Here is a 13,686-nt window from a genome sequence, read left to right as displayed (position 1 = left end):
ACACCAGGGCATAGTTGTGTCAGGCTTCAGTCCTGGGCATGTGACAGCATCTGGATCCTGGTAGGTGATGAAAGTAACTATCTGAAAGCATTCAATCTCTGAGACTTTCACCAGTCATGCAGAAGAAACAGCTAGGATAGTCGTTTCTATTCAAAATCTGGCTCCTAGTCCCCCAGCTCCTGGCGAACAGAGCTCTGTATCACCTTACAGAACATGCCATTCCTCAGGGGCAGCAGAGCTCCAGCCAACGGGCCCTGTCCTTGAGAGGGGTGAAAGGCTGGGAGCCATGGAGGGAACAAGTGCTCCTCAGAGGTCAGTGCTCAGGGAGGATTCCCCGCAGGGCCCAGACACCAGGAATTCTATTTACATTGACAACAGCTGAGGGCAGAATCACATAGAAATATTAACAGCTTCAGGCCACAGTCCTAAGTTGCAGGACAAAAAAATGCCATTTGCTTGGAACAGAACTTTCAATCCTGAGGTTTTCTAGAATTCTTCATTCATTTGCATTCCTTTAATAGGAAAACAAGACAAAAAGCTATTCTGGAATTCTGGTGTTTTTTTTTTTTTTTTTTTAGAGGTGAGAAGGAACAGCAAAAAACCTTTTCATATTGATTTTAATATGAAAAAGCATTGGAAAGCTCATGGACTTCCCTCAGGAAGGCTGTACGTTCTTAACAGGAAAAATTCCAGGCACACACAGATTTGTCATGAGTCACCTCCCAGTGTGTCCCGTGGCTTCTCCTCTTAAATAATGAAGAGCAGCCAGCATTAAACCTCAGGAGGCTGCCAGCAGCTGTTGCCACTGGATTATTATTCCCGTTAGATCTTTGGGGTGTAGTGTTGGCTGCATGCTATCTTTAGCTGACCCCAGCACCTGGAAGGGAAACCAGTCACTCGCCATCCCTCTACTTATGAGATGAAAGGTTTTCTGTCTCTAATAGGAGTCTCAGAATAACCACATCCTGACAAGGGTTCCCAGAAGTGATTGTTTGAAATTCAAAATGTACTTCAAATTTGCATTATTTTCCCCAATGCAGGAAGTTAGGATGAACTATAGCGCAGCTTCCCACTGTGGCCTTGGATAATTCTGTCTGGCTACAGCCCTTGGAGAGGGTTGCATGTGTGTGTACTAAGCTGCTTCAGTCTTGTTCGACTCTGCGACCCCATGGGTTGTAGCCCGCCAGGCTCCTCTGTCCGTGGGATTCTCCAGGCAAGAATACTGGAGTGGGTTGCCATTTCCTCCTCCAGGGGATCTTCTCAACCCAGGGATCGAACCTGCATCTCTTGCAGCTCCTGCATTGCAGGTGGATTCTTTACCACCAGGGCCACCTGGGAAGCCCCAGAAGGGTTGAGTGCTGTCTTTATTTTCAGAAGAGACTGAACTTTGCCTCCAGTAGCAGAGGTGTCGTAGTCAGGGTGCCCAGATTGAAGGAGGGCTGTGAGGTGCTGGCACCTGTGGCGGGCAGCTCTTGCCAGGGGCCTTGGTGGTGGCAGGAAGAGTGGTTCTCAGCCAGCAATCTTCTTGAGACACTGTGTTCAACCTCCATCTACAGAGGCAGGCCTCTTGTGGGGACTCTAATTTATAAGACGCAGGCAAACATCCTTGGAAATATAAGGCTGTGGGAAAAGCATATTTCCAGCTTCCTTCATGTGAGCTGAGTCAGTGGATGGAAGGAGCGAGTGGCTTGGGGTGGAGAGTAGTGGCTGGGCTGGGGTGATACCTCTGGTGGAGGAACCAGATGCTCGATCTGCCTTCTAGAAGGCATGTTTCTTGCACTCAGGTGTGAGGTGTGCAGGTTTGGGACAGGGTTGAATTTCTCAGGATCGAGAAACAGTCAACTGTTTTCCAAACTGAATTCCACCGTCCCCCCGCCGCCAACAAAGGTCAGGGGTCGATGTCAGACAAGCTGGGCAAGGGCTGTATTGGGACTGCAGTTCAAGTAAATGCTCCTCTTGGGCTAGGGGGCAGATGTTTAAAGCACCCTAACTCTGCTGGATGTACTCACTCAGCTGTGCAGGTGGGTGGGAGAGGGTGGGGGAATTATGTGGATTCTGGTCCGAAACAGCTTTATCTTCCTCTGTTCTTCTTGGCTAGGTAAGAAATAGCAGACACATTTTTTTTTTTTTTTTTTTGCTAACACTCGCGTCACATTGGACTAATCTGGAGGGCAGTGTCACCTGGCAGGGGGCACCTTTCGGTGATGCAGGCAGGTCCGGCGCTCGGCAGTGCTCAGCGTCCCTTCCTCACCTCAGGAGCCTAGGCTGTGCTTTGCTGACGGCCTCTGCACTGTGACATACACTTTAGTTAGAACAGCTACACGTGACTGGCCTCATATCATGTCAGAGAACATCTATCTAATTGTGTGGGAGGTTCCAATGTTCAAACGTTACCAACACTGCTTCATAGAAAGGAGCAAAGGCAAGACTCCCAGCCCAGCCCTGTTGCGAGAGGGTCAGTGAAAAAGGTGCGGGAAGCCAGTGTGACTGGGAGGGCACGCGTGGGGGCAGTGGGGGCGGGGCGGTGAGGCCCAAGAGGCAGTGGAGAGGCCAGGCGTCCCAAGGAGCCTGTGGGCCACAGGGCCTGAGTGAGAGGAGAGACTCTCGGGGCCGGGGCAGAGAGGGTGTCTGTGGAGGGTCTCCTTGGCTGGTATGCGAAGACTGAAGTTGGAACAAAGATGCAAGCGAGGAAGGCAGGTGGGGAGGCTTTTGCAACAGTTCCCGCAGAGACTTCCTTGGCAGTCCAGTGGTTGAGACTGCATTTCCGCTGCAGGGGGCATGGGTTCAATCCCTGGTCAGGGAACTAAGATCTCACATGCTGCAGGGTGTACCTCCCACTTTATTTAAATACAAATAAATAGTTCAAGCAAAGGATGATGGAGGCTTGAGCCGGGGTCATAGCGGATGAGGGAGTGAGAAGCTGATCTCAGACAACAGTGAGTGGTCTTGAAGCAGGATCTTAGTTGCCCTTGGTTCCTTGAACCTGAATCCTGGACAAAAGCCAGGAGTCCTAGCTGCGACTCCACCAGGGACTAAGACTAGAAGCAAAGCCAACCAGGCTCTTGCCTCTGTTTGAAAGTAAGAATGATTTAAGGAGATAAAAACTGCAAAAATATGGGTTCAGTTCAGTTCAGTTCAGTCGCTCAGTTGTGTCTGACTCTTTGCGACCTCATGAACTGCAGCACGCCAGGCCTCCCTGTCCTTCACCAACCCCTGGAGTCCACCCAAACCCATGTCCATCGAGTTGGTGATGCCATCCAACCATCTCATCCTCTTTTATCCCCTTCTCCTCCTGCCCTCAATCTTTCCCAGCATCAGGGTCTTTTCCAATGAGTCAGCGCTTCACATCAGGTGGCCAAATTATTGGAGTTTCAGCTTCAACATCAGTCCTTCCAATGAACACCCAGGACTGATCTCCTTTAGGATGGACTGGTTGGATCTCCTTGTAGTCGAAGGGACTCTCAAGAGTCTTCTCCAACACTACAGTTCAAAAGCATCAATTCTTTGGCACTCAGCTTTCTTTATAGTCCAACTCACATCCATACATGACCACTGGAAAAACCATAGCTTTGACTAGACACACCTTTGTTGGCAAAGTAATGTCTCTGCTTTTTACTATGCTGTCTAGGTTGGTCATAACTTTCCTTCCAAGGAGTAAGGGTCTTTTAATTTCATGGGTGTAATCACCATCTGCAGTGATTTTGGAGCCCCCCAAAATAAAGTCTCTCACTGTTTTGACTGTTTCCCCATCTATTTGCCATGAAGTGATGGGACCAGATGCCATGATCTTCGTTTTCCAAATGTTGAGCTTTAAGCCAACTTTTTCACTCTCATCTTTCACTTTCATCAAGAGGCTTTTAGTTCCTCTTCACTTTCTGCCATAAGGGTGGTGTCATCTGCATATCTGAGGTTATTGATATTTCTCCCAGCAATCTTGATTCCAGCTGTGCTTCTTCCAGCCCAGCGTTTCTCATAATGTACTCTGCATATAAGTTAAATAAACAGGGTGACAATATACAGCCTTGATGTACTCTTTTTCCTATTTGGAGCCAGCCTGTGGTTCCATATCCAGTTCTAACTGTTGCTTCCTGACCTGCATATAGGTTTCTCAAGAGGCAGGTCAGGTGGTCTGTATTCCCATCTCTTTCAGAATTTTCCACAGTTTATAGTGATCCACACAGTCAAAGGCTTTGGCATAGTCAATAAAGTAGAAATAGATGTTTTTCTGGAAATCTCTTGCTTTTTCCATGATCCAGCGGATGTTGGCAATTTGATCTCTGGTTCCTCTGCCTTTTCTAAAACCAGCTTGAACATCTGGAAGTTCACGGTTCACATATTGCTGAAGCCTGGCTTGGAGAATTTTAAGCATTACTTTACTAGCGTGTGAGATGATTGCAATTGTGTGATAGTCTGAGCATTCTTTGGCATTGCCTTTCTTTGGGATTGGAATGAAAGCTGACCTTTTCCAGTCCTGTGGCCACTGCTGAGTTTTCCAAGTTTGCTGGCATATTGAGTGCAGCACTTTCACAGCGTCATCTTTCAGGATATGAAATAGCTCCACTGGAATTCCATCACCTCCACTAGCTTTGTTTGTAGTGATGCTTCCTAAGGCCCACCTGACTTCACATTCCAGGATGTCTGGCTCCAGGTGAGTTAGGGTACAAAGTTTATTCTCAGAGGCGCACCACCACATGTGGGAGAGCACAGAAAGAAACTGTGTATTTAGACAGAAACAAAGCAGGAACACCCACCCAGACAGAAAGGGTCCCCTGTTTTGAGGAGGGAGGTAAACCATTTATATGGGGCAGTTCTTCTGGGTCTTTGTTCTCCTCTGGCCAATTATCTTGTTCCTTTTCCCACACCTGCCCTGCCCTTGGGCCTTCTTCATATGCGTCTTTTTGCCAAGATGGATTCCAGCACAAAGGCTAATGGGAGTATGACGTTTATTGTGGAGTGCTGCCCACCTTTTCTGACCCCCAAGGATCCTTACTGCTGGTGTGGAATTGGGAAGATTTCCTTTACCTTGGGAGTGATAGATATGGTCGTTTTCTCTGCTCCCTCTCAGAGCTCACTTCCTGCCTCTAACTTTGTCCTTGGGTTGTCAGGGAAAACAAAGCTCCAATCTACTCTGCTTGACAAACTGCAGCTGCTCAGCCCAGAGGCCCATCTATCTCCTGCCTCAAACTTGTGTGAATGGAGAGAGATTTTAAAGGTTGGAGCAGACAGGATGTGCTGAGGGATTGGACGAAGGGTGTGAGTGAAGTAGAGGAGACAAGGAAGCACCCGGGGCTGGAAGCCTGTGTGTGAAGCCTGTGTGCTGGAGGCGGGTGGCGGGAGGGGCATGCACTGAGTTTCAGATGTGCTGTCAGCGGAGACTTGGGAAGCTCTGGGCCTCAGCCTGGGCTATGTTCCTGAACGTTCTCGGCAGATGGGTCTTCCCTGAGTAACATGAGAAAAGTCTTTAGCAGTATTCACACTCGGCAGCCTGGGTGCCCCCGTGGGAGCGGACGAAAAAAGTTTTCCGGTAGAATTCATTGATTCCTAAGTCTAACTGGTGCAGCAGTGGGGAAGGGTGCTGGGTGTGCAGACGACACCTCCTCCCCAGAGTGGTCGGAGAGCTGCCCAGAGCCCGCAGGCAGGGTGCTGCGCCCACCACTCTGCTCCCTCCAGCAGGAACCCGCTGAGACATCCGCGCTCCCACTGCCCCCGGACACGTTGGTGATGTGGCTTCGGGGCGGGACTGGCCAGTGGCGCCTGTGTGAGAGGCTGGGCCCCGGCACCAGCCTCTGGCTCTTTGCGTCCACGTTGCCCACAGGCCCAGAGGGCAGCAGTGCCCCCTCCCCACCCGTGCCCTCCGTGACAGCTGTTTTGGGAGCAGGGAAGCCCAGGTGCTTGCCTTCACGGGGGTCGAGGGGTCAGTGGAGGTTCAGCTGGCACAGCAGACCCCTGCCCGCTGGGTCTCCCACTCCCCCTCTTCTTCTCCCCCTTCCCTGACTCCTGCCCCTGCCCCTCACCCCGACTCCAGGAGGCCTCCTGGCGTCCTTAGTCACTCAAGTGCGCACCAGTATTCACGGAGGAGTCTGCTTCCGGGGAAAGCGACCTGAGACCTAAGAAAATACTTTATCCCCACGTTTCCCACAAGGCGCGTTGAAGCGCACCGGGGGCTGATTGGAACCCCCAGGGGTGCCATGGGATATGTTAAAATCTCAGGGAAAACAGTGATGATGCACCGTCTGGCGGACACAGCGTAGACTGCTCTGGGTGATTATAGGTGTACCGCCTTCCCTTGCTGCGGCTCGTTCTTCTGTAGCTGAGCCTTCAGTGCCACTGTGGTTAAAAGCCAGTGCCCTGGGGAGCCAGGTGGGGGAGGAGATGGAGGTGGTGCTGGATTCCATTCCAGGACGGGAGAAGTTGTTTAGTGTCCACACTCCATTAGAAAGTAAATGTGATTAAGAATAAAATACAAATAATTTTCTTCTAGTGTATATGTATTATCTTTTTTTTTTAATTCGATGCTAAGTTATCAGTGTATCAAGCCTTTTGAAGTTGAACCTGTTAGCTATTTCTTGTGATCAGGGGCTGCCCTTTCTTGGGACAGTCAGGGCCCGTGAACCAAATAATCTGGGGGCCTCAATTTTGTAATGACAGTGTTTTCCATTAAAATGGGTTAAGTGTCAGATAACAGTCCCCACTGCAGACTGCTTGAGGCCAATGAGTGCTCTGCCCGGAGCTGTTTTCTCTTTTCCTTCCTAGCGCTGCGCTGTTCATGAACTGTCAGGTTCATTGGTTTCAAACGTGAACAAACATGTTCTTTCTTGTTTTCTTTCAGAGAGTGGGTTGATCGCGCTCCATCTCTTCATTTTCTGAGAGTGTTAATTTGTCTGAGACTCCTGATGAGGGATCCATGTTATCAGGTTGGTTGCAAAAAATAAAAATATTTTTTACTAGTTTGAAGATGAAATAAAAACTGGTGGGCTCTTTTCTGAAGCACAGCATGGTAACTTTTTATCCTCTCTCACTATTCAGTAGCTTCCACGTTTGGGAAGTATCTTACCTGCTATTGAAATCGATAGGAGAGAAGTGATTTAGTGGGGACAGAAATATCTCTCCATTTCCATTCTGTTATCTATGGGATGCAGTGGACTGACTTCTGGTCTGTGTTTGGATTGTCTCTTGGCATTTTAAACCATAGGCAGCTTGGAGAAGGGTACACTGGGCCACGCTTTGGAGCATGTTGATGCCAAGCGGCCAAAGTGAACAGCGGCAAGCAGGGACTTCCTTAGGGGGCTCCAGGGCCGACAGGGGGAGCGGCCAGGCCTACACATGGTAACTGCCCCAGACGCATGCACTCCCCGGAGGCCAGCCTCAGAGCCTGAGGTAAAGGTGGGCACGGGGCTCCCCCTTGTCTCAGAGGAGGCGCTTGTCGGCGGGAGTCTCCACTCCTCTTACTGGTCAGTCAAGCATGATGTCTCTGGGTTAGTGCCTCTCAGACTTTCAATCACCTGGGGCTCTTGTACGTGCAGATGTGGACTCCATAGGTATACACAGAGGCCCAGGGTTCCACTGAGGCCACCGGTCCAGGGCCAACACTCTGAGTAGCAAGCACTTAACCTGACACCACCTGGTCCGTGAAAGTTGTCCTTCCAGACCCAGCTGCTAAGATTCCTGCTTCTATAAAGCAAAGTTTGTAAACTTTCTGTATATCAGAAACACTCGGAACACTTAATGATTGCTGGTGTCTGAAAGTGAAAGTGTTAGTCGCTCAGTCGTGTCCGACTCTTTGCGACCCCGGGACTGTAGCCCACCAGCTTCCTCTGGCCATGGGATTTCCCAGGCAAGAATATGGGAGTGGGTTGCCATTTCCTTCTCCAGGGGATCTTCCCGACCGTGGGTTGAACCCAGGTCTTCTGTATTGTAGGTAGATTCTTTACTGTCTGAGCCACCAGGGAAGCTTCTGATTCAGTAAGTTTGGGGAGGACCTGGAAATCTGCATTTCTAACAAGTTCCCAGGTGTCACTGATGCTACTGGTTGGGGGAACCACTGCCCAACCAGTTTGGAGAAGTCTCCAAATTGCTAATGAGCCATTATTGTTTCTGCTTGCCAGCATTAAATATCTAAAGGGCGGTCTTGTCATTCCTACATGCTTCAATCATTTTCACAGATTGCTTTTTTCCCCAAGAGGTATCTCCTTTTATGCCCCATCCTGATAAGCTACTGGGATGCTCAGACCACTCTGAAGCGGATTTATTTTGGATTCAGCTTTGCTGATGAGTTATTATTTGAATCAGGACTTATTTCCTTTCATTACCCTGATAGCCATCTTTTCCAAACTCAGCACTCAAAACAACGTGTGCTGCTGCTAGCCAGCGATGAACCTGCTCTGGTTTGAGTCTCCTGGGACTCATGGTAGCTTTGCTCTTTTCTTTAGAAGAGTTGCTCCCTTCCCCATTCTGTACTCTAAGATGGCTTTGTGTTCTTCTAGTTCAGAAAACCAGTTATTTGAATATGTGACATTCCTCAAAAAACTTTCTGTCCTGGTTGCTCACAGTTTTATGGGAATTTTCCTTTTCTCCTGTGACCACCCAGACAGAGCTGTGTGGACCATGCTGGTGAGGGTGGTGTGTGCCCTACTCTGCCTGGGCCACTGCCCCCTCTCCCCCTGGCCCGAGGTTCCTTGTCCCCGAGTCATATTAACACTGTCCCCCACCCCCCTGCCCTATGCCCCATAGGCCTCAGCTTGGGTAAGAACAGCTTGTGTATGGTATTAATATAAGTATTCCTGGAAGAAGGTGGATTTTTAGCAGGAGGTCTAGTTTTTGGACTTATAGAAGTTAGCAAAATATTTGCCTTAGAAATGCTGTTTGCTCAGAAAATTGATGGCTCTAAAGTATTCCCTTTCTTAACCCAGTTCTTGATGGGCTGGAACAAGGTTGACTGGATTGCTCTCTAAAGGAAAGAATTCTGTGACCTCTTTGCTTTGGAGCTTTTATGACAAAAACATGCATTAAACCAGACCTCCCATTGATTTCCAGCCTTTCCATAGAAGGAGGTGTTCCCTGAATCTCTCCTCCTGGCACTCTGTCCACATACGAGAGCAGTTGTTTAACATGTTGAGTTGCCAAGAATTTCTGGCCGAAGTCATAGCTGGGCTTTACTGTGACCTGTGCTCACAGATGTCCAGGCCAGGCCTCTCTTTCCTCTCCTGGTGAATCCGTGATCAGTGCCGCATGATCCGCAGTGGCCGCCCCAGACCATGTCCGCTCCTCACACATCGCTCCTACCCCGGACTTCTTATCAGATTGCAGCGTTACCTGTTTTACAGGCAAAACTGAGGCCATCCTAGCAGGAATGCTCACATTTTCTTTGTTGCTTGAAATGTTTGGATTATTATGCACCATTGTGCATGCGTGCTAAGTCACTTTAGTCGTGTCCGATTCTTTGTGACCCCATGGCCTGTAGCCCACCAGGCTCCTCTGTCCATAGGATTCTCCAGGCAAGAATACTGGAGTGGGCTGCCATGCCCTGCTCTAGGGGATCTTCCCGACCCAGGGATCCAACCCACATCTCTTATGCCTCTTGCATTGATAGGCAATTATGCACCTTTATGTCCCTTCTTATTCCTGAAGAAAACCCTCCTCCTTGCCAAGCCTCAGCCTTCCACCTGTTGTCTTTATTACGGTGTCAGTGGCTTCCTTTCTGTTTTTTCTTATCATAAAAATGCCCTTTTCAGGACACACTATCCTTTCAAGCCTTGATCTCACCTTCATTACCGCATGCGTTTATTGAAAGGTCAGACTATTTATATGGAACTCGCTCCCTGTCCTTTACAGCTGATAAACAGTAGAGCTTTTCCTTGCATACTGTGCACCAAGACCTCTCGGAAGTCATTTAAAAAGGCCATCATGGGCCATGATCCAGTCAGCATCTCTTGACCCAGAGGCTCCAGTATATGCCTAATGAAGGTTCCAGAAATAAATGAGTGGAAGGGATGAAAGAGAAGCCATTTTTAAAGACAAAATTGCTTCCTTTTTCATAATTAAAGGATGACATGTGTCAGAGATTTCAAGTGTAGTTGGAGTTCCAAGCAGGATAAAATCTACCTAGGCTGCTCACAGTGAGCTGTCAGAGCACATTGCTTATCAACGATAAATAGAAAAACTTAAAACTCCTAACCTACATCTCCATCAGCCGCAGCAATAGAGAGACAGCAGAGCTGTATGGCCTGATGGCCCGCCTCGCACCTCAGCCTCCTTTCCAGCAGCCTGGCGCCCCTTGCCACACTTTCTGTTTCCTCTCACTGATCCTGAAAACCTCCAGCTCTTCCTCATCACCTTCTGTTTTTCTGTGCTGTTTACTTGCTCCTTTTTAAAATTCTGCCTTCCTAAATGTTGCTGCTGTGCTCAGCTGCTTCGGTTGTGTCCAACTCTTTGTGGCCCCTCAGTCCATGAGATTCTCCAGGCAAGAATACTGGAGTGGATTGCCATGCCCTCCTCCAGGGGAATCTTCCTGACCTGGGGATCGAACCCGAATCGCCTGTGTCTCCCCTATGCAGATTCTTTACCTCGGAGCCCCTGGGGAATCCCTGAAATGTTAACCTTCCCCAAAGCTGTTTTCTCTGTTATAGGCTCCCCTATCTCCTGAGCTCTTGGCTTCACCAGTCATTTGGTTGTGTTGTTCTTTGCTCACAAGCACATGTTTCCAGCCTGAGACTTTTCCCCTCGTTTAAGTCCCAAATTTCCAGGTATTTGTTGGGATGATATGGTAGCATAATGGTTCTCAAAGGGTGGTCTGGGGACTCTTACAGGTCTCTGAGACCCTTCCAGGGGCCCCACAGGGTCAAAATGGTCTTAAAGGTGATGCTCCAGTGTGATTCATTTTCACTCTCTTGCGAGCGTGCAGTGGGGCCTTCCAGAGGCCACAGGGTATGTGATGATGGTGTACTTCACGCCTGATGGAACACATGCTTGTGTGCTCTTGTGTTGTAAAGATTGCTCACTTTTTATGTCTAACGTGGTAAATATAAAGAACTTCCCTCGTAAGCCACCTGCCAGCATAGGAGATGTGGATGCAGGTTTGATCCTTGGGTTGGGAAGATCCCCTGCAGGAGGAAATGGCAACTCCCTCCAGTATTCTTGGCTGGAAAGTTTCATGGACACAGGAGCCTGGTGGACTGCAGTTCATGGGGTTGCATAGGGTCGGACACAACTGAGTGAACACACACATACACGGTACATAAAATAGATTAACTCACATAGACAGAAGGTCTCTGGGACTCTCAGTGATCTGTAAGTGTATAAAGGAACACAGGGGCCAAAGTGTTCGAGAGCCCACTGCGCTCGGGACAGGCAGTAACTTCACCTGGGCCTCTCCATCCTGACGCTCCTGCAAACTGCCGAATTCTGCAGATTCTGTCAGTGGCACCACCCTTCCTCCAGACTCCAAGGCAGGAAACGCTTCCTTTCCCTTTACCAGCCTTTAGAAGAGTAGTTCCTAACACCTGAAAAGACGTACTGGTCAGGCCCAGGGGAACCTTCTGTTGGGATAGAGGGATGCGCAGCGTGGACCGCTGACTGCAGAGGAGTGGGTGGCGGGTCAGCACGTGGCACTCGGAGCTCAGTGCTCTGCTGGCTGCCCGACCAGGGACAGCGTGTCCAGGGCCCTGGCGCTTTGCCCCGGACACACTGCTGGACTGACGGCCGCCAGACTAGGTCGCAGGGCGTGCTGTTGCGCTCTAGTTCTTATCAGTGTTATGTTATTGCGTCAAGGTTTTAAAAAGAGAGAAACTCTGGGAATAGGTAGAGCAAGGACATTGGTCCAGATTGATGGAAACTGTCTCCAGGTCACGAGGCTCGGAAGTCTGGAGCCGGGTCCTGAGAGCCCAGGCCGTGCCGGGGAGGCGCGCAGTCCTGTCTGCTCTTGAGCTCAGTAGCCGGGACTGCTGAGCCCAGAGATGAGGGTGCCTTGTGGTCTTGTTCTACAGTTATCCCGTTGCTTGTTTAGTAAATGGTGGGTCACTGCTTGAGGGCGTAGCAATGACATTTCCTAGTGGTGGTACAGCCTCGCTCCTTTTCCTGTGTTTTGTAACAGTGCTTCTGACACGGGACACGGCGCTCACAGGACCCAGTGAGTGCTCTGTGAAAGGTGGTGTGTCTCACCCCCCATATGCAGGGAAGACGGGCAGCTCCTCCTACTGGAGACTGTGGTGCACGGCAGCACGTTAAAGCTCAGAGGAGTTTAAATCTATAATAAAATAATTTGTTACACTCTGTTCAACCTACTATTTGATCACAAAAATATTTTCAAACACCTAGTACTACTCATTGCACAGAATAAAATCATTATTCCCAGGTCAGGGTTTGGGAAACATGGAATCAGTTCCATACTGTTAACACCTATGATTGTATAGATATATTTTTGCCTAGGTAAACATTTAAGAATGACCATGACCAGTCACTTAAACATGAGTCTCTCCCTGGTGGCGTCTCCCAAGCTTCACATTTAAATTTCTTTATGTCAGCAATGCCAGATCTCAGTCTTCTGCCCTCGGCGCACTTTTCCGGGCCTGTTGTTCTTCCATCACCTGAATACACCGCCAGCAGCTCAGCATGTCGGACTCCACCTCCTTGTCTAACCCAGCCTGTGTCCCCCTCTTCCCTGGGCTTATCCTGTCCTGGCCTCCTGTCACCTCGCTGTGTAGACGGTGAAGCCTCTTCTCTGCACCCTTCCTCTCCACTGGCCTTCATGTCCAGCTGGTCAAACCATGTCAAGACTGCCCACCTGTCCACTCCGTTCTCTCTGCACCTACCAACCCACGGGGCTTCCCTCCACGCCCGTCCCTCTCCAGTTTCCTCCAAGACTGGGGAGAGGTCCCCACAGCTGAGCCTGATCAGCCCTTATTCCCACGTGTCCATCAGGCTCGAATGCAGAGTTCAGTTCAGGCTCATGTTCAAGTCTTCCCACAGTTCATCTCAGTCTGGTTTTCTAACATTATTCCCAGTGGTTCCCTTCACAAATTTAGGGAGTTGCTTTTCATAGTGACACAACATCTTGATGTTCTTTCTATGCAACTGCTGTGCACTTTTGATCCTCCTGTCCTCTTTCCTTGGAGGAATCCCCTTCATTTCCCTCTCTTCTCCACCATCTCCTCAGCACAACTGTCCATCCTTCCAAGTCCCTCCAGAGGCCACCACCCTTACAAAGTTTTCTGTAGTCCTCTCAGCAGGCTATTATATGTCCCCCTCTGGGGTGTCGCAGCACCTCCTGTATAACTCTCTTAACCTATGGAAAGTGTTAGTCGCTCACTCTCGGTGGCCTCATGGACTGCAGCCCACCAGGCTCCTCTGTCCATGGAACTCTTCAGGTAAGAATACTGGAGTGGGTTGCCATTCCCTTCTCCAGGGGATCTTTCTGACCCAGGGGTTGAACCCGAGTCTCCTGCAGTGCAGGCAGATTACCGTCTGAGCCACCAGGGAAGCCCCGTAGCTTTCTTAAAACACCTACCTAGATCTATCTTAAATTCCAGTTATTTGTGTGTCTCCCTTATCCTTGCCTGCAGCTCAGTGAAGTCAACCTCTGTCATCTGTATATTTGTGTCTCCTTCAGAGCCTAACCTGGGGATCTTACTAACAGGAACGGAAAAGAAAATGCCGAAAAAAATATACGTGGTTTTAAAATGTTATTTTTAT

The 13,686-nt window shown here is 49.4% G+C and overlaps 1 protein-coding gene across 6 annotated transcripts in view; it reads left to right on the top strand.

Moving 5' to 3' along the window:
* The window catches only part of NEK10 (NIMA related kinase 10), a 283,289-nt gene that overhangs the window by 59,440 nt on the left and 210,163 nt on the right, over window positions 1–13,686 (top strand). For all 6 annotated transcript variants that reach the window (XM_042235756.2, XM_042235752.2, XM_060402044.1 and 3 more), the window contains one exon: window positions 6,830–6,914. In XM_042235756.2, coding sequence (XP_042091690.1) covers window positions 6,830–6,914 — 85 coding nt within the window. The remainder of the gene's footprint in view (window positions 1–6,829; window positions 6,915–13,686) is intronic.

This window comes from Ovis aries, chromosome 19, assembly GCF_016772045.2.
Source record: "Ovis aries strain OAR_USU_Benz2616 breed Rambouillet chromosome 19, ARS-UI_Ramb_v3.0, whole genome shotgun sequence".
NCBI lineage: Eukaryota > Metazoa > Chordata > Mammalia > Artiodactyla > Bovidae > Ovis > Ovis aries.
Note: the sequence above shows the minus strand (reverse complement) of the source record. Positions and strands in the feature narration are given on the sequence as shown.